Genomic DNA, 18,451 nt, shown 5'->3' on the forward strand with positions numbered 1-18,451 from the left:
CTGACATTAGATTACACACAGGTGCACTCTATTTAGTCATTAGCACTCATCAGGCATTGTCTATGGGCAACTGACTGCACTCAGACCTAAGGGGTCTGAATAATTACGCACACCCCACTTTGCAGTTATTGATTTGTAAAAAAAAATGTTTGGAATCGTGTATGATTTTCGTTCCACTTCTCACATGTACACCACTTTGTATTGGTCTTTCATATCGAATTCCAATAAAATTGGTTCAGGTTTGTGGCAGTAACATGACAATGTGGAAAACTTCAAGGGGGCCTAATACTTTTGCAAACCTGTGTGTGTGTGTGTGTGTGTGTGTGTGTGTACACATATACAGGTCCTTCTAAAAAAAAATTAGCATATTGTGATAAAGTTCATTATTTTCTGTAATGTACTGATAAACAGACTTTCATATATTTTAGATTCATTACACACAACTGAAGTAGTTCAAGCCTTTTATTGTTTTAATATTTGATTTTGGCATACAGCTCATGAAAACCCCAAATTCCTATCTCAAAAAATTAGCATATTTCATCCAACCAATAAAAGAAAAGTGTTTCAACTCCTGAAGCGGAGCCCGAGTTCAGGTCGGGATTACCACCAGGGATGTTAAAACATGCTTTTATTGTTTTAATATTTGATTTTGGCATACAGCTTATGAAAACCCCAAATTCCTATCTCAAAAAATTAGCATATTTCATCCAACCAATAAAAGAAAAGTGTTCCAGCTCCTGAAGCGGAGCCCGAGTTCAGGTCGGGATTACCACCAGGGAGGTTAAAACATGCTTAGCTTATTGTAGCATGGATTCCAGAAGATGCTACTCTACAATTGCAATACTGCAGTGGAACCACTCACTTAGGGTTGTACTGTTGCAGTGCTTTGCTGATCGCTGATAAGCGCTGCTAGTGGGCCCCAGTCCATTTTGTTTACAAATCTGACATTTACTGGTTGTTTTTATACTGACCACAGAATTCTTTGCGTTCAGCACTTTAAGAAATGCAGACCATCCTTTTTGACACCAACAATAATAGCATGTTCAGAATCTCCAAGATCGCATTTTTCCAAATTTTGGAAAATAAATAAACATTAAGGCAGGTATCACAATCTCCCTGTTCACATGTCTTTTTCTGAAACGCATGAGAGTGACTGCACATGGAAATCAATGGGCCTCTAATGCGATTTTCTTGATTTTGGGGGGGAAGCTGGCAGAAGTATAGGAGCTGCCATTGTTGAATTTAATACATGTGCATCAAGAAACATGGCCACAAGTAAGTGACCCTTCAACAGCAAGTTCCTAGGTTTCCTGGGTTTGTTGATCCAAAAAATGTTATGCAAATTGCATGAATTGCATTTTTACTACAATTTCGCAAGTGCTCAAAAAGTGCTGCAGTCACTTTGTTTGCAATTTCCTGAAAATGCATCACACCACTGTGTGCAGCACCTCATGAGTCGCATTATTTTTAAAGAGACCTTACGATTCAAAAATCGGTTATGATTCAAAAATCGTAGCGTGGCCAGTGTACAGGCCCTAAGGGATGCACCATGGCTGTCTTTGTCACACATGAATGCAGTGCAGGGGTTCTGATATTTCATTAGGAGCAAGACTGTGATGTGAGGATAACAATTAGCAGTGGAGTACCAGTTTCAGAATAACAGTTTTCAGAATAGCTGGGGGTGTTGTTGTAGAATCTCTGCCAGGCCCCTTTACCGGTATCTCTGCCCACACCAAGAAGAATTCCTCTCATTTCCTGTTCTAGAGATGCCAACAGCTCTAGTGACACTATTAAATCTAAGTCCAATGAACAGCTGAAAGAAGGAATATTGATATTACCCTTGCTTAAAATAAAAAAAAAGTAGTTTTCTTTTTGAAAGTAGTAAAAGGGAATTTAAACTGTCACAAAAATCTTAAAATTTAAAACACATACAAATAAGAAGTACATTTCTCCCAAAGTAAAATGAGCCATACATTACTTCTCTCCTATGTTGCTTTCACTTACAGTAAGTAGTAGAAATCTGACATTACCGACAGGTTTTGGGCTAGTCCATCTCTTCATAGGGGATTTTCAGCATGGCCTTTATTCTTTATAAAGACATTCCCTAAAATTATTAATACAATAATGCTGGCCAGCCTCACTGCTCGCTAAACACTATTTTGACAGTTGGACGGAGCAACTGCCATTCACTAAGTGCTTTTAAAAATAAAGAAAACCCTGAGAACCCCCCCTAAGAGAAGATGGGCTAGTCCAAAATCTGTCTAATATCCGATTTCTACTACTTACTGTAAGTGACAGCAACATAGGAGAAAAGTAATTTATGGCTCCTTTTACTCTGGAAGAAACATACTTCTAATTTGTATGTGCTTTAAATTTTGAGATTTTTGCGACCGTTCCTCTTTAACCACTTCGCCATATCTGAACGCATATATCCGTCCAGATAGGCAGTGGTGCTGCAGCCGTGTGTTGCGCGCGATCGGGCGCGCGCCCGCGCGCGCCCCCGCTACCTCCCGCTGCCCCCCCGATCAGTGAATGGGAATATAATTCCCATTCACCGATCCAAGTCCCCGGCAGAAATACCGACGCTTTCTTATCAGAGAGCGTGGTATTTCTGCCCCCAGGAAACAACTTCTCTTCATTTTAGTTCCTAGATGCGACATCGTTTGCATCTAGGAACTTTTTGAATGTGGCCATCTTGTGGCCAAATAGTAAACTGCACCCACATACCTGTATTGAATAAAAAATACATGATTTTACATCTAAAATTGGCTATTTACCTCCCAAACTAAAATTACCCAAATACATTTTTGTATTAAAAAAAATAATAAAAAAAATTACAATTAAAAAAAAAAAAACTACATAAATAGTTACCTAAGGGTCTGAACTTTTTAAATATACATGTCAAGAGAGTATCTTATTACATTTTTTAAAATTATAAGCTTGTAAATAGTGATCGACGCAAATTGAAAAAATGCACCTTTATTTCTAAATAAAATATCGGCGCCATAAATTGTGATAGGGACGTAATTTAAATGGTGTAATAAGCGGGACAAATGGGCACATAAAATGCATGGGTTTTAATTACTGTAGCATGTATTAATTTTAAACTATAATGGCTAAAAACTGAGAAATAATGTTTTTTTTCCATTTCTATCTTAATCTTCCTGTTAAAATGTATTTACAGTAAAGTGGCTCTTAGCAAAATGTACTACTTAAAGAAAGCCTAATTAGTGGCGGAAAAAACGAGATATAGATCAATTAATTTTGATAAGTAGCGATAAAGTTATTAGCGAATGAATGGGAGGTGAACATTGCTTGGATGCATAAGATTTTCGAAGCTGTAGGCTGAAGTGGTTAAATGTGTTGGTTCACTGTCCAGCACATTTGCTTTTATCAACCACCCTGTGATTTGATGTTATATGTTGTGTATTCCTCAGTGGTAGTGCTCAGCAGCTTGGGCAAGTCTGGACTTATTTTAGTCTCGGTTAGCATTCTTATGATAAGACCCAGCTAAGCATTTTCATTGTGGTCTTTTCAGGAAAATGCGTTCCGTAATTGTATACACTTGGGTCCGAGTAATGTGCAAAATACCTTTAACATCTGTTATTGCTAACATCTTCTAAAGTTGCTGGTTACTCAGCTGTTTTGGTAATCCCATTGCTTTAATATTAAAGCATTCCTAAACCAAGACTACAGTATAAACAGTACTGAGTTCCTCATCCATGCCAGTGCTGTGGTAAAATGTTCATTTCCTGAAACCGGACATGTCCCTTGCATTGAAGGGGAGTCGCAGAGTTCTGTCACACATATAAACCTCTTTTTTTTTTTTTCTTTCTTTCTTATATTGCGAGTTCCACAGCCTAAAGGTGACGACACACGATACGATACAAAAAAAAGCTATCTGATTCTACAGCAATTAGATAAACACGATTGTTTCTGCATAAAAATTAAGGGCTTTTTTTTCTTTTTATTCAAGTGAAAATTCTGATCAGACTTCCCGTTTTTTTACTATTCTTAATCTGGAGTGGCGGAAATTCCTGATCAATTTTTTGCATGCTTGTATGGTGTGTAGTAGATTGACCGTTTCGAAATGTCATTAGTGCTATACATTTTTTTTTTTAGTTTAAAATCACTTTTTTTTTTTTATAATTGGGGAAAAATTGAACATGTGTTGTACATTGGTCAGATTTTTCAATGTTACAATCAATAAGAAAAATTGGTTGTAAATCTTGAATTGAAAAGAAATTTAATAAATTGTATGGTGTGTGTGGCCACCTTTAGAGGGATACTCTTTAGGCTCACATCTAAAAAGGCGTCCAGTAAATAGGGCTCTGAAGGTAACCACTAGTAGGATATCGGTAAAATTACCAATGTTCTACAACTTAATTGCGATAGTAAAATATTGGTAATATTTACTGATATTTTATTATAACCTAACTCTACTCTCACACAAACACACACACACTAAGACCTCCACCTTCTAACCTTAACCCCCGATGTTTTCAATGTTAAACGCTGCAATTAGCAGCTATGAACGGTGGGCACTTGGGCCGCTATTTTATTGGGTGCCTTCTGACACACAAATTCTCGTTTATAGCCATTAATCGTTGCTTTTAACTTTACTGCCTATGGCGGGCGGTGCCTCAGGTACCCTTTTTACCGGTTTCGACTTTTTACATACAGAGAGCAGTGTGACTTGTTAATACAGGAAGTATAACAATTATTTTACTTAGCTGTGATAAACTACAGATCTTTAAATTCCCCTTCACACAGTACATTTCTTGTTTTCCTTTCAGGTAATGTTCACTGAAGAAGATGTGAAATACTACCTGGCAGAATTGGCACTTGCATTAGATCATCTTCATACTCTTGGTATTATATACCGGGACCTAAAACCAGAAAAGTAAGTGTTACGCCTATGAACTGTCTGGGTTATGGTATATTTTCTACAATAATTCTCTTCACACTATAAATTTTGTCCATTTGTGTTTTACTTTCGCCTATTATACCGTACTTCATCTGACAGGAAGAGAAAAAAATGGAGCTTCCAGTCAAGTTAGCTGGTTAATTAAGTAGCAACTGGAGGCTTTGAATAGGCTAAACTTAATTCCTTCCGTGAGTTAGTGGAGGTTTGCTTGTTAGGAGCATTTTTGTTCTGCCTGCCTAATGTACCGGCATAATTAATTAGCGTATTTTTCGGACCATAAGACGCACTTTTTCTCCCCCCAAAAGTGGGGAAGAAAAGTCAGTGCGTCTTATGGTCCGAATATAGAATCTACAGCGTTGAAGTGAGAGTGAAACAGAGGCAGAGCTGTGGGCATGGAGGCTCACTCTGACACACAGGGATGTTGCATTAACTTTGTGCTTACCAGACATCGCTGCAGACCGTTGGAGCTGGCGTAACGTGGTTGCTTGGGAACGCCACTGCGATATGTGAACTACAGCCGGGGAGTGCGGTCCTGGCTGCATCTCCTAAAGACTGATCCCAGCACTCTGTGTCCCTCACACACGATGCCCAGTCCAGCCTAACCATAACGTACAGCGAGCAGGCGGATCCGGGTAACTCCTTCGCTGGATACGGTGTACAGACACGCAGCGAGTGCAGCGTGCCCAATCGCTGAGCTGCAGATGCTGGAGTGATGTGTCAATGTCCAATCGAGTGAGCGGCAGTGCAGGAGGCTGCTGGTTATAGGCGCCGATTGTGTCGCGATGGGACCACGGCTAATCAGTGCTCTTACTGCTATTGAACAAGTGCACTGATTGGCCTCAATGACCTTGGTTCCGCCCTCGAATCCATCAGCGCCTATCAGCCTCCTGCATTGCCGCTCACTCGATTGGGCATTGCCACATGATGCCAGCATTTGCAGGTCAGCGGTTGGGCACGCTGCACCCACTGCGTGAAGCAGTTACCCAGATTCGCCCGCTTACTTTACGTTATGGTTAGGCCAGACAGGGCAGCAGGTGTGAGGGACATGGAGTGCTGGAATCGGTCATGAGTAGATGCAGCCAGGACAGCACTCCCCGGCTGTGGTTCACTTATCGCGGTGGTGTTACCTAGCAACCGTGTCACGCCAGCTTCAACGGTCTGCAGCAATGTCTGGTACGCACACACAGGCCGCTCTCCTGAACATCCTTCCTCTGAAGAGAGAATACAGTGTCGCTGTGGTACAGTCGCCCTACCCTTTCTGTGACAAAAGGACTCCTTGCAGACCGCTAGTACCCACTGGATACCAACTAGTGCCTGGTCCCCAGCCAGATTAAACGGGACACCTGCTGACATGGGCTGGATTCTATTGAGTTAGCCACCTTACTACCTGGTAAAACCTGTCCTGGATAGGACAGATATCCGCATATACATAGACTTGGAGTGCTCTTGTTTTTGTCTTTTATTTGGTAAACCAGGAAGGGACACATGGGTTAGCTTAGGGTACTTCATGTATCTGGTGGGGCAGCAGGGGTTAGTCTAGCTGGCCAGTGTATCTTAGATAGAAGTAGCTTTTGGGGAAAAGGTCCACAAGATGCCCCTGACCATAGACGCACCAGGTTTAAATTTTTTTTTCCTGGATTTCGTCCTCTAAACCTAGGTGCGTCTTATAGTCCGGAGCATCTTATAGTCCGAAAAATACGGTATACATCAGTATTTTTAGAACACGGTAAGCTTAGTTAGAGAAAAGGTAGCCATAAACCAGTTATTCTATTGTGTGATTTGCTGCTCAAGTTAATTGATGTTTATACAGAATCTTCTTTTTTATCTCCTAGCATATTGCTTGATGAAGAAGGTCACATCAAGCTAACAGGTATGTAGCAAAGTTACCAAATGCTGACAAGTATTTGTACAGTGTGTTTCATGATAGAGGAATGCTGAACATTTTCCTTATTTGTATAAAACAAGAATTATACTGAAGACCTAGGAAATCGCTGTATGACACTTAGGCGTAAACCATGCTGGTTCTTTTGCACCCTAGGGAAAAACTGGAAATAAATCATAAATGTTGTGTTGCCTCCTGTGAAAATAACTACAACTGTTAGTCTCGTGATTGTTAATTAAAGCAAACCAGAGGAATACCCAAGCAACAGAAGCAGAGCAGGTGATGAAAAACTAGATACTAAGAGGTGAAAACTGTGGAAGTTCTGAATATTAAGACATGTAGTTTTCACTCTCAGTGAAAACTACATGTCTTAATATTCAGAAGTTCCACAGACTAGAGAACATGAAATGCTGCAAATTAAAAGTGAGCGTGAAGAGAGCTAAGTTTTCCTATTGGCTAGGGAATACATGTGTCATGTTAGAGATCATGAAACCAGAGCATGGACAAGGTCCTCCAGCACCCAAGGCTGAGACACCAAAGTGCGCCCCTCTATCCCTCCCACCCCAGCTGTCACACACTGATTGCTATTAAGACTAAGAGGCGCCTGAGGTCACCCAACACCTTAATCTTTAGTTATCTGGCTTGCAGTCACTGCCAGGTATCCCCTTTTATTATTTCTCTCTGCTTCAAACACAATAGAGAAATGATAGCTGAGCGAGTAGTGCGCCCCCTCCTACACTACGCCCTGAGGCTGGAGCCTCTCTCGCCTCTGCCAGCCCTGCATGAAGCACAGAATGCCACCATATAAATAGGACTTTATATTGACAAAGTACCTTATTTTCATATCCTTCCTACTTAAAATATACTGTTATACACTTAAAACAGAAGGTATGGCGCTACACAACCAAGTTCATGTGATTAAATTTGCATAAAGAGGTATCAACCACTGAGTCCGCATCTGAGGATCACAATATGATAACTTCTTATCTTCATCTATCCTCCACCATCACCCGGTGTGCAGACGCTCACCAGAAAGACAGACCTCAATTAGGTCTATCAGCGCTTTGGGACACTTCGGGCCGTCCCCCACCACACCGATCTGCTGTATGTCACCACCGGAACTGATTCTCCTATACTTTCCCCTTCACATTAGATGCCGACTTCCATGCACTTGTTACCTCAAAACAAATGCCTCACATAGTGTAAAACCAGCGATGTTTATTTTTATATAAAAAAGATTGCACTTACAATTTTCCTTCTTTTAAAAAAGCACAGAGTTTGTTTGATACGGGCTCTCCCCCGTTTTGTTGGGCCCCGGCTGGCACTTGTAGTCCCTCTGCTGAGTACGATACGGTGTGCACTCCCGCTATCCCCACTGCTCAGGACGCCGCTCTGCCCACGTGGATCAGCTGTTTCTTCCGCATCAGTAACCCCGGGTTACTGATGCGGAAGAAACAGCTGTTCCACGTGGGCAGAGCGGCGTCCTGAGCAGTGGGGATAGCGGGAGTGCACACCGTATCGTACTCAGCAGAGGGACTACAAGTGCCAGCCGGGGCCCAACAAAACGGGGGAGAGCCCGTATCAAACAAACTCTGTGCTTTTTTAAAAGAAGGAAAATTGTAAGTGCAATCTTTTTTATATAAAAATAAACATCGCTGGTTTTACACTATGTGGGGCATTTGTTTTGAGGTAACAAGTGCATGGAAGTCGGCATCTAATGTGAAGGGGAAAGTATAGGAGAATCAGTTCCGGTGGTGACATACAGCAGATCGGTGTGGTGGGGGACGGCCCGAAGTGTCCCAAAGCGCTGATAGACCTAATTGAGGTCTGTCTTTCTGGTGAGTGTCTGCACACCGGGTGATGGTGGAGGATAGATGAAGATAAGAAGTTATCATATTGTGATCCTCAGATGCGGACTCAGTGGTTGATACCTCTTTATGCAAATTTAATCACATGAACTTGGTTGTGTAGCGCCATACCTTCTGTTTTAAGTGTATAAAGGTGTGACCAGAAGGGGCAGCTTCAACTTTTATTGCTGGACTCTATATTTTAGAACCTTGTATGTGTGAGGTGTAGCGCTAGACTCCTTATATGAACTAATTAAAATATACTGTAGCTGTAATCTTGGGTCCACCGCAGTCACATCGAGCTTAACCAAGATGGTGTCCATCGCCAATCTATATAGCCACTTCTGTCCATACCTGCCCAACTTCCTGTCAAGTAGTGCGCATATGTTATATGAGGAATGAGAGTCACTATCCTGATTCAGCCGGAAGTGAACGGACTCTTTCTACCTAAGATTACAGAAATATATTAGGTAGAATGGATGTGAAGATAAGGTAGTTTGTGAGTAGAAAGACCAGTTTATATGATAGCATATTACCTTTTCCGGTAGTACTTTTAACCCAATTTCAGTTTCTCTTTAAAGGACATTAGAGATGCTTGAAAGGTCAAATGAGTAGAGACCTCCTCCTGACTTTGGAGGACTTTCTCCTGACCCTGTCAGCAACAGTAGTAAAATGTATAATATTCTCCTTGGTAAAGCTCCAAAACAAACAACCAGTGTGTGATGTGGTTTTCACTGAAAGTAAGCTTGTTTCCATACTATGATTCATATGCTCAGTGTGTGCTGCTCTATATTGTGTTGTTTCAGGGTCAAATGAAAGTGTGCATGTCTTGTTACAGATGGGAATCATCTCACGTTCTTCTAACATGACTTTAAAGCCTGTTATCTTTGTATTATAACTGACAGCTCCAACCTTCACCAGTCATTTTCAATGTATATCTTATCATCCCATATCTTTGCATTGTGCCACTGGAGATAATTTTAATGAAAAATAATTAATTTTACTATTGAGAAACCTCTTGAAAAGGGTGAGTGTTTTTACCCAGGCTTTGTTCTCACATGTAAAAGGAACCTAGAGGAATGTTGTGGTGTACGGCCACTGATCATCATCATCGTGTACTTCTCACCCTTTATCTTCTAATAATCTGATGATCTCAAGTTGGATTTGCATCTCTTTCATCACTTGGTTAACTTAATTTCCTTATGTCTGCCTTATGCTGGGAATACACGGCTCGATTCTGAGCCATTTAGATGGCTCGATAGATAATGTCCGTCATGTCCGATCTCCCACCCGATCGTTTCCGCACTCGATTCTGGAAGGAGGTCAGTGGGAAAAGATGAGAAAAAATTAACGGAAGATAATAGAATCATGTGCAGAATCGAGCGTGGAAAACGATTGGGCGTGGAATCGCGTGGCAAAGTTGAGCCGTGCATGCCCAGCATTATGCTAGGTACACACTATAAGATTTCCTGGCAGATTTACTGTCAGATTATTTCCGATCGATTTCCGACTGTTTTCCGTTCACTGCTAGCGGAAATTGAACAGAAATCAGATCGGACATGTTGGAAATAATCGGTCTGACAGTAAATTTGTCAGAAAATCTCAGTGTGTTCCTAGCATTAGAGCTAAAGATATTGTTGCCGGTCTCCTTATATATGTTTGCTTCATGATTTCAAGCCTAGCAGCCAGGAGCGTAACTACAATTCATTGGCCGCCCCCCCCCCCCCCCAGCAAAACGTTGGGGCCCCCAAATGTTCACATCCTTTCCCCTACCTAACCCTGGTGACCCTCACAGTCTGGGGGCCTACCTTGCAAGGGTCGTAAAACAAGTGTGGCCATCAACATCTTCTTACCCGTAGCCACTAAAACACCTGAACTGAAGGATGAACCCCTTTATCGGAGGGTAGAAAGTGGTAGTTGGGCCCCTTTACAGCTTTGGGCCTTCTCTGCGGTTGAAGGGCCTGCTTTCCTGTAGTTACGCCCCTGCTAGCAGATTTTTCCTCTGTTGATTAGATTTTAGTAACGATATGAAACATTTTTTCACTTCCTTCTATTACATAATAAAAAAACACATTCCACCATGCCATGTGTATATTTAGCCACTTAAGTGCAGAGTTCTCATTACCACAGGACCTCACATCAGTGGCTATCCATTCCATCATAAGTGCTTATGCTAAGTTTTGAATGCAAGGTTATAGTTTTAAAATGTCTTATAGGGGTTTTTTTGGGGGGGGGGGGGGGGGGTTTATTGTTCCATTCCATTTTTGTCTGGTTGACTGTAGTTAAAGAGACACTGAAGCCTCCTAAAAATCATGTTTTTAATAAAAAAAAATGTGTTTAACATTATTGCCCTACCTAAACCGCAGCTGAAATCTATCTAAATCCCCCCTAACTCTCCCCTCCCTCTCCCCCGCAAAATCCACGACTTACTTGGTTGTGGTTTTTGCTGCTGTTGGAGGCTGAGCTCTGAGCCGCAGCTCTGCCTCCATGCCAGTCTATCAGCGGCGGATCTCCGCCTCTCCCCCGCCCCTCTCAGTGAAGGAAAACTGAGAGGGTTGGGGAAGAGGCGGCAATCTGGGCTGACAGACGTGCTGAGAGGCAGAGCTGCGGCTCATAGCTCTGCCTCTCATGGAAGCGCTGCCCGGATTGCCCCCCCAGGGAGTTTGGGGATTTAGTTAGTGTACAGCGGCGGGGATGCAGCGGTTTAGGTAGGGCAAGGATGTTAAACACATTTTTTAATTAAAAACATGATTTTTACGAGACTTCAGAGTCTCTAAGTTAATAAGAGGTGAGGGAGAATCCGCTTCACGTGATCAGAGTGGAATCCCTGTAACAAATCACCTAATGAATGAAAGTGTAAATTGTTTATGTAGCTGAAAATTCAGGTGTGCATCCAGAGCAATATACATACATACTAAATAACAACAATAACCTGTGATTAGCCAATATTTTTACAGAGCCATATAATCCCACTTGCAGACAGCTATGTCAGATTAGTTTGGCCTTGATCAGTGCAAGACGTTCACTGATTGTAAAGGTTTTTTTTTTTATCTTTCTAAAGGGGCCCACTAATAATATAATTTTGATTGTACAATCTTATCACATTTATGTAATATGAGGGACTACCAGTAGTCTCTGTTCAGTGTTCTCTTTTACTTCAGAGATTTTATAAGATTGTATATAATCAAGATTGTATCATCAGTGGATACCTTTAATCAGAAGGTATTTGCAAGTATAATGATGAGTAATGGGAAAATGCAAAAATATGGGTTTAATGCAATTGTTTGCCATATAACAAATAAAATATCAGTCAAACAACCTGGTAGCTGTACTAAGAACCTTGATTTTTATGTTGGTTTTTTAGATTTTGGGCTCAGTAAGGAATCAATCGATCATGAGAAGAAAGCTTATTCCTTCTGTGGCACGGTGGAATACATGGCACCAGAGGTGGTGAACAGAAGAGGCCACACGCAAAGTGCTGACTGGTGGTCTTTTGGTGTTCTCATGGTAAGCCACATTGTTCTTCACAGCCGGGTCATTATATGGTTTTGCTTTAACCATCACTTTCTGCGTGCTTTTTTTCAGTCAGGTCCCATTAGACTGTGTTCATTTAGTTGATGTTTTCTTCCATTATTGCAGTGTAATGTAAAGGGAGATTATTTCATCTCAGTACAGTTGAGGAGCTGTCCTGTCTAAGCTATGTGCACACACCACACAAAAGCTATTTGAAACGTCCGATGAACAACAGATTTTGCTGAATCAGTTGACCATTATTGTTAAAAATTGACGACCGACCGATTAGGGTTGCTCTTACCGAGTAGATATGTACTCGTAGCTACTTGGAATCAAAATTTAATGTTAGACGATGGGCTCCACGTTGCGTTCCATGTCACTCTCATACTTCCTCCTTTCAGGTTGAAGGAGAAAGTGTGGGACAGAAATGGAGCGCATCATCTAACAGCAGCGGCATGGTTAAGTTAGCCCTCCCCTCCCCCACAGGCAGCGCTGGCTAATCTAAACTTCGATTCAGAGTAGCTACGAGTACGAGTAACCCTACAACTGATCTGGGGCATTTGCCCGATCCAGTCAGCAGATCAACTCCGATGACTCTTGGGCAGATGATGTGCAGTCAGCCAGGTGTGTACAATGTTGTTCAAATAACGTTGTTCCACAGCATGCATGTTGTGTGAAATGTTGATTCTGCTTGCATGCACAACGTAGGTTAAAACACTTTACGAGGACTAAACTACGAAGACTTACATTTAGGTTCCTGGAACAACAGGAGCTTAAGTTATGCCCTCCCCATAGGTGTAAGGTACATGAGTACAGTACATATCTTTTGGATATTTACTGTGTGTTTGTGTCCGATGTGGACAGGAATGGTGAGATTAGTCTGGCACTACTGGCAACAGATTTATTGGTACATGCAGCTATACATAACATAGAAAGTCTGCTTAACAATGAAACATACCAGTGTGGGTACGGGTGGGTGATAAGCGGACCTAATTTACATTATGTATATCTGCACGCACCCAAAAATCAGTTGCTAGCAATGCTGACTCTTGTCCTCCTTTGCTAATCTTTATTAAAACCACAAAAAAATTTCAGAACTAAAGTAAAAGAGCAAACAATTGGAACCGGGGTCTAAGTACAGTTTCCTGAAACCTGGAGGCATAAGTGGATGCAGATATCAGTGTTTAGAGGCTAAAATGGCATAGAAAATTTCAGAGTTAAAATATATATTTAATATTGTGCTTTTATACACTTCCAGAAAGTACATGTTCAGTTTAAGTGTTGGACATTATTGATGCTAGTTTCTTTGCCTAGTACCTAGAGTTAATCACTTAGAGAAATTGTTTAGGGTTGCCAAGCAGTGCACCAGTGAGTTAAATGTGATCATCAGATGAATCCTGTCAGGTGTAATTTGTGCATCAAGGTTGCATACAGATGGCTGAAGCAGTACAGGGGAAATATTAACCTAAATCCCGTAATATACGTGCAGGTGTCCGCCATCTGTGTTTCATTGCATGTTCTGTTGCCCAGTTTAGCATGCCAGCAATAGCTCCTGTACTTTTTTTGTTGTGGTTGTTGTTTTTGCTGTTTTGCAGATTTTTGGTTAAAACCACAGAGGAAGTGGGCATTAGAACTGTGAAGATAAATAGATTGATGTATTGATTTATATTGCTGTTTCTGTTAGGACATGTAGTGAAGAATTCTGAAATAAACTCAGAACAGTGGCTCTGAATAGCAGGACTTCAAATTTTAAAGCATACCTGAATTAACATATGCTATAAGATAAACATGGGTGTGGGTTTTCAAGCCCACTTACTTGGCCTGTGTTCAGTTTCCCTTTTTTTTTTTTTGCATTGCAAGAGCTTAAAAAAAATCAGTGCTTTGACATATGAATCAGTCAGCAGCCAAACGCAGTGGCTCTCTTCACTGTTCTCCTCAGAAATACAAGATTGTATTGATCAGAAACAAAAGTATACAACATTGGCTATAGCCAATGTTGTATACTTTAGTTTCTGATCAATACAATCTTTATGCATTTGATTCTTGGTGCTGGTGTGCTAGTCAATTACTTCTTATGGCATGAAAAAGTAGCCGTTTGGCATGAAAAAATAGCCGAGTGGGGGGGGAGAAAAGAGTGGAATGCCGGCGCTTTTCTGCACAACTCTGCTTACAACAGAGGAGCTAGTGAGCCGATGACAGCCAAGTGCTCATCAAAACTAGCCGGGTGAAATAGCCTGGGAAGAACACTGCTGTTGAAGAGTACATAGAACTCTTTTATCTGTCTGCACACAGTGTCCTAATAAAGATATAGCACTAAAAAAACTTCAGACAGTAATTCAATCTCTTCTTGGGAGCTGAATGAACAATTTTCTACCTCGCACTGTTATGGCTGCTGTTTACACTTCACATTACTATTGAAGCTCTTAAGGTGCCCACTAATGATACAACCTTGCTTGTACAATCGTAACACTTCTATGTAATATGAGGAACTGCCTAAAGTACCCATTCAAAGTATATTCACTAAGTTTACTCTCCTACTAAATTGATTTGATAGGTTTGCACAATCAAGATTGGATCATTAATGACCACCTTTAAAGTGTACCTGGGAATTGGGGAAAAGTTCTATTTAACTTACCGAGGGCTTCTTCCAGCCCACATAGCCTTACAGGTCGCTCGGTTTCCTCCTGCTTCCCTCTGTTGTACTGCTTTGCTCCCCTGAAAGCTCCTTGTCTGGATCAGTCACATGCTACTGCATATTTCCTGGCCCAGATTTCAACCTGTTAGCTTATCCCTGCAAGGCTAGAGAACTACCCACTGTTCCACCTGAATTGATTCTTCTCTGACACATTAGAAAGAGTAAAAACAGTGGGAGGAGTCAGAACCACCTCACAAACCCAGGAAAGCAGTATATACATTTTTCAATGTATTCTGCATAGCAGCAAGAGGCTTAGGCCCGGTTCACATTAGCGGTTGTTTGCCAAACGGACCGGATGACCTGACCGGATCCGGACCGGATCCGGATCGGAACCGTACGGTTCTGATCCGGATCCGATCCGGATCCGGTCAGGTTGCATCAGGTGGTAATCAGGATGCGATCCGGATCCGTTTGGCAAAGTAAACGTAAAAAAAAAAAAAAAATGTTGGGGTCTGGGAGGTCAGCAGAAGGGGGACCTGTGGAATCAGGCCCTCTGCTGTTTAGCACTCACCTCCACCTCCGACATGCTGCCAACATCCTGCCAACACCTCCAGCTCGTGCTGCTCCACTCCAAAATGCTTGCCCATGTGTCCCCAGCCAATATCGCCGCAAAAATCCGCATAGGAAGTGGGGTAGAACATCCGGATTTCTCAGCCAGTGTGTTGTGCGGCCTCCGGTTCCCATTTGTTTGTATTGGCCGGATGGTGCAGTCCGGCTCCGCCCCGGATACGGCTGCCGGAGGGGCCGGATGAAAAAATAGCGCATGTTGGAACGGAGGCCGGAGTCCGGATCCGGCCCGGATCCGGTCCGGCTCCGGTTCTGCAGAACGGACCCATGTGAACGGACGCATAGGCTTTAATTGCTATGCCGTGCGTCCGTTCCGTCCGTTCTGCAGGCGGTGCGGCTCCGGCACGGCGATTCCGGAGGGCCACCGCAAGTGTGAACCGGGCCTTATTGAGCTGATTTTCCAGTTAAGTGGGGACAGCTTGATACAGATTTCACCTGTCATCCGGACAATTTCATAATGGAAGCTGAAATATGTTTTTACATTTCTGCCCGGAGAATTACTTCACAATGTGTGTGTATATGATGAAATCTTTCCCAGCTGTGCTTAGCACAACCCGGAAGCTTGTCTCTTCCAGAAAGTGAGCAGTTTTCCACTTCTGTCAGTGGAATGGAAATCCCGTTACTAGAACAAGCAGTTATATTCTGGTTAGTTATACTGTAAACACGTAGCAAGAAAGATATTTTCATTTCCCAGAACAGAGCCCCTGGTTTTCATTCATACTACATAATGCAGAGCTGGCTTTGCTGCAGTATCTTGATCTGAGTTTAGATAAGTGCTCTGCTCTGTATTGCGTAGTTTGGTTCTGACTTTCACAGCTGAGAAACCAAAGCTGTGCGATGCTCATCTCCTAAGGCAAATGTGGCTGGACTGATATTGGATTAGTCAAAATAAAGTAATTATGACTAGGCTAATAAGTTGATTTTGTGAGGAGCTGCTGTATTTCCATGTGCATCTGCACTTTTGCATTTTTTAAATTAAAGCAATCTAAAATACTATGTTGTATCATCGTTTCTTCCCTTTTACCTTCTAATTGTAGTGGTGCTCTTGAGTACCTGCCACAATTATCTGTCTTCTGTACAGTAAAGTGGGCCTTGCATGGTTTGTGTGAAACAATCGATGTTATGCAGACTAATCATTTTTGAATGACTCTGCTGGAGACCATTCGCTGTACTTAAAAGTAACCAATCACTTTCAGTTAACTTTGTTGATCTAATCTGGTGGTCTTCAGACTTTTGTCCACCAAACCCTTTTTGGTGGCTCTTCAGGTCCATTTGTTAAATTACACAAGTTAGCTTACAACTACCATTCCTTCCTTAACAAGTACAGCCAGTCTCCTGATCAGATGACCGTACTGTCCAAAAAGTTTTACTGCATGTTTTGTGGCTGTGCCTCTCCTTTTGCCACAGCCAACATCTCCTCCCTAACATGTTACATGACTGCTCAGCCTCTCTGGTGGTACCGGAGGCACAGCAACTTGCATTCTCAGGGAGTCAGCGTGAATAGCACCTTTTCTGACCACCACCTTACCTACCTTTATGTTACTGCTCTTCATTTCCACCACACCTTCTCTTACCACCCATGTCACAACTTCTGATCGACACCCACCCACCCTTTAACTATTCTAGCGACCCCAGGTCTGCACTCTTGACCCCCACTTACCATCCACTCCTCATCTATCTTTCTACCCCCCCCCCCTTTCAAAAAAAAACCAAAACTCAACCCTCACCCTTCATCTATCCTTCTACCTATTCTACACACTCGCCTACTAACCCAACCTCTAATGTGGGCTAAGCACCATTCTTCTATGCTACCCAACCTCACTGTTGTTTTATCCTCACCATACTATATCCATACCTTATCTATCCTATGACCTCACTATAAGCTCCTCCCTATTTACCTGCTCTGCCTACCCCCAGTTTATTACCCCACTACTTTTACTACCTCTGTTATTTTCACTTTCATTTTGTTCACCGCTCTTCCCCACCTGCACTCTACATGGAGTATGATGCAATATCTGCAAACACGAACAATCCAGCGCAGGAGATTTGGGCGCAGCCGGCGCCACCATAGGTAGTAAGAGGAATTACAGCTATAGCCGCGCACGGAGTGTAACTTCGGTGCCGTCAGAAGATGGAGCTGAAGTTAAATTTGATTTAAAACACTGTAATTCGGCTTCCAGCAGTAACTGGAAGCCAAATTACATAATTCCCCACTATCCATGGCAGCCTGGAGGGGGAATAGTAATTAACACAGCCGGGACTTGTGCGGCAGCAGGATCAGCCATATACTGGCTGTATCCTGCGCCCAAGTCTTCTGGTACGCCAATATCTGCACTTGTGTGAAATCGTTTTAAACTATCGATCACTCCCGACAGAAAGATCTTGCTCGTAAAGGGGCAGTTGGGTGCACGGCTGTAGATTTCGGGACAATCAACAGTCTCCTTTCTCCTCCACGGATTTTTTGTGGATTTCAAGGGGAAATCTATTAAAAATCTATTTTCAGCATGTGCCAGTAATATATCCCTGTCTGACCAGATTCCGATCTGCCAGTGTATGGCTACTTGTGCCAGTCAGTCTGCCTGCTTACCCTTCTGACTAATATCGTATTTTTCGGACTATAAGACGCACTTTTTCTCCCCCAAAAGAGGGGTGGAAAAGTTGGTGCGTCTTATAGTCCGAATGTACCTGTGGCAAGTGGGATTTCTTATTATCGTGGAGGAGCCGCGGCTTGTCCGGTAAGGTGGGGAGGCGAAGGAGTCTCGGCAGACCTTCTCATCTGCTGCAGAGCCACAGCAGTTCATACTGCATCGGACAGGATCTTCGTACCCACGGCAACTGCAAAAGCACACCGCCATTTCAAGTCTAGCTGGGGGTCCGGACTTCCTCAAACTAGATGTCATACACTTCTCCCAATCTCCGTGAGTGACTACTGATGCAGTCTGGTGCGGGTCCGGACTTCCGCAAACACGATGTCACACACTTCTGCCCATCTCCATGAGTGACTGCAGATGCCGCTGATT

General features: G+C 42.5%; 1 protein-coding gene across 2 annotated transcripts in view; it reads left to right on the forward strand.

Moving 5' to 3' along the window:
• The window catches only part of RPS6KA3 (ribosomal protein S6 kinase A3), a 226,208-nt gene that overhangs the window by 169,257 nt on the left and 38,500 nt on the right, over positions 1-18,451 (forward strand). For both annotated transcript variants that reach the window (XM_068270007.1, XM_068270008.1), the window contains 3 exons: positions 4,797-4,903; positions 6,760-6,797; positions 12,021-12,163. In XM_068270007.1, coding sequence (XP_068126108.1) covers positions 4,797-4,903; positions 6,760-6,797; positions 12,021-12,163 — 288 coding nt within the window. The remainder of the gene's footprint in view (positions 1-4,796; positions 4,904-6,759; positions 6,798-12,020; positions 12,164-18,451) is intronic.

The sequence above is a fragment of the Hyperolius riggenbachi genome, chromosome 2 (assembly GCF_040937935.1).
Source record: "Hyperolius riggenbachi isolate aHypRig1 chromosome 2, aHypRig1.pri, whole genome shotgun sequence".
Lineage (NCBI taxonomy): Eukaryota > Metazoa > Chordata > Amphibia > Anura > Hyperoliidae > Hyperolius > Hyperolius riggenbachi.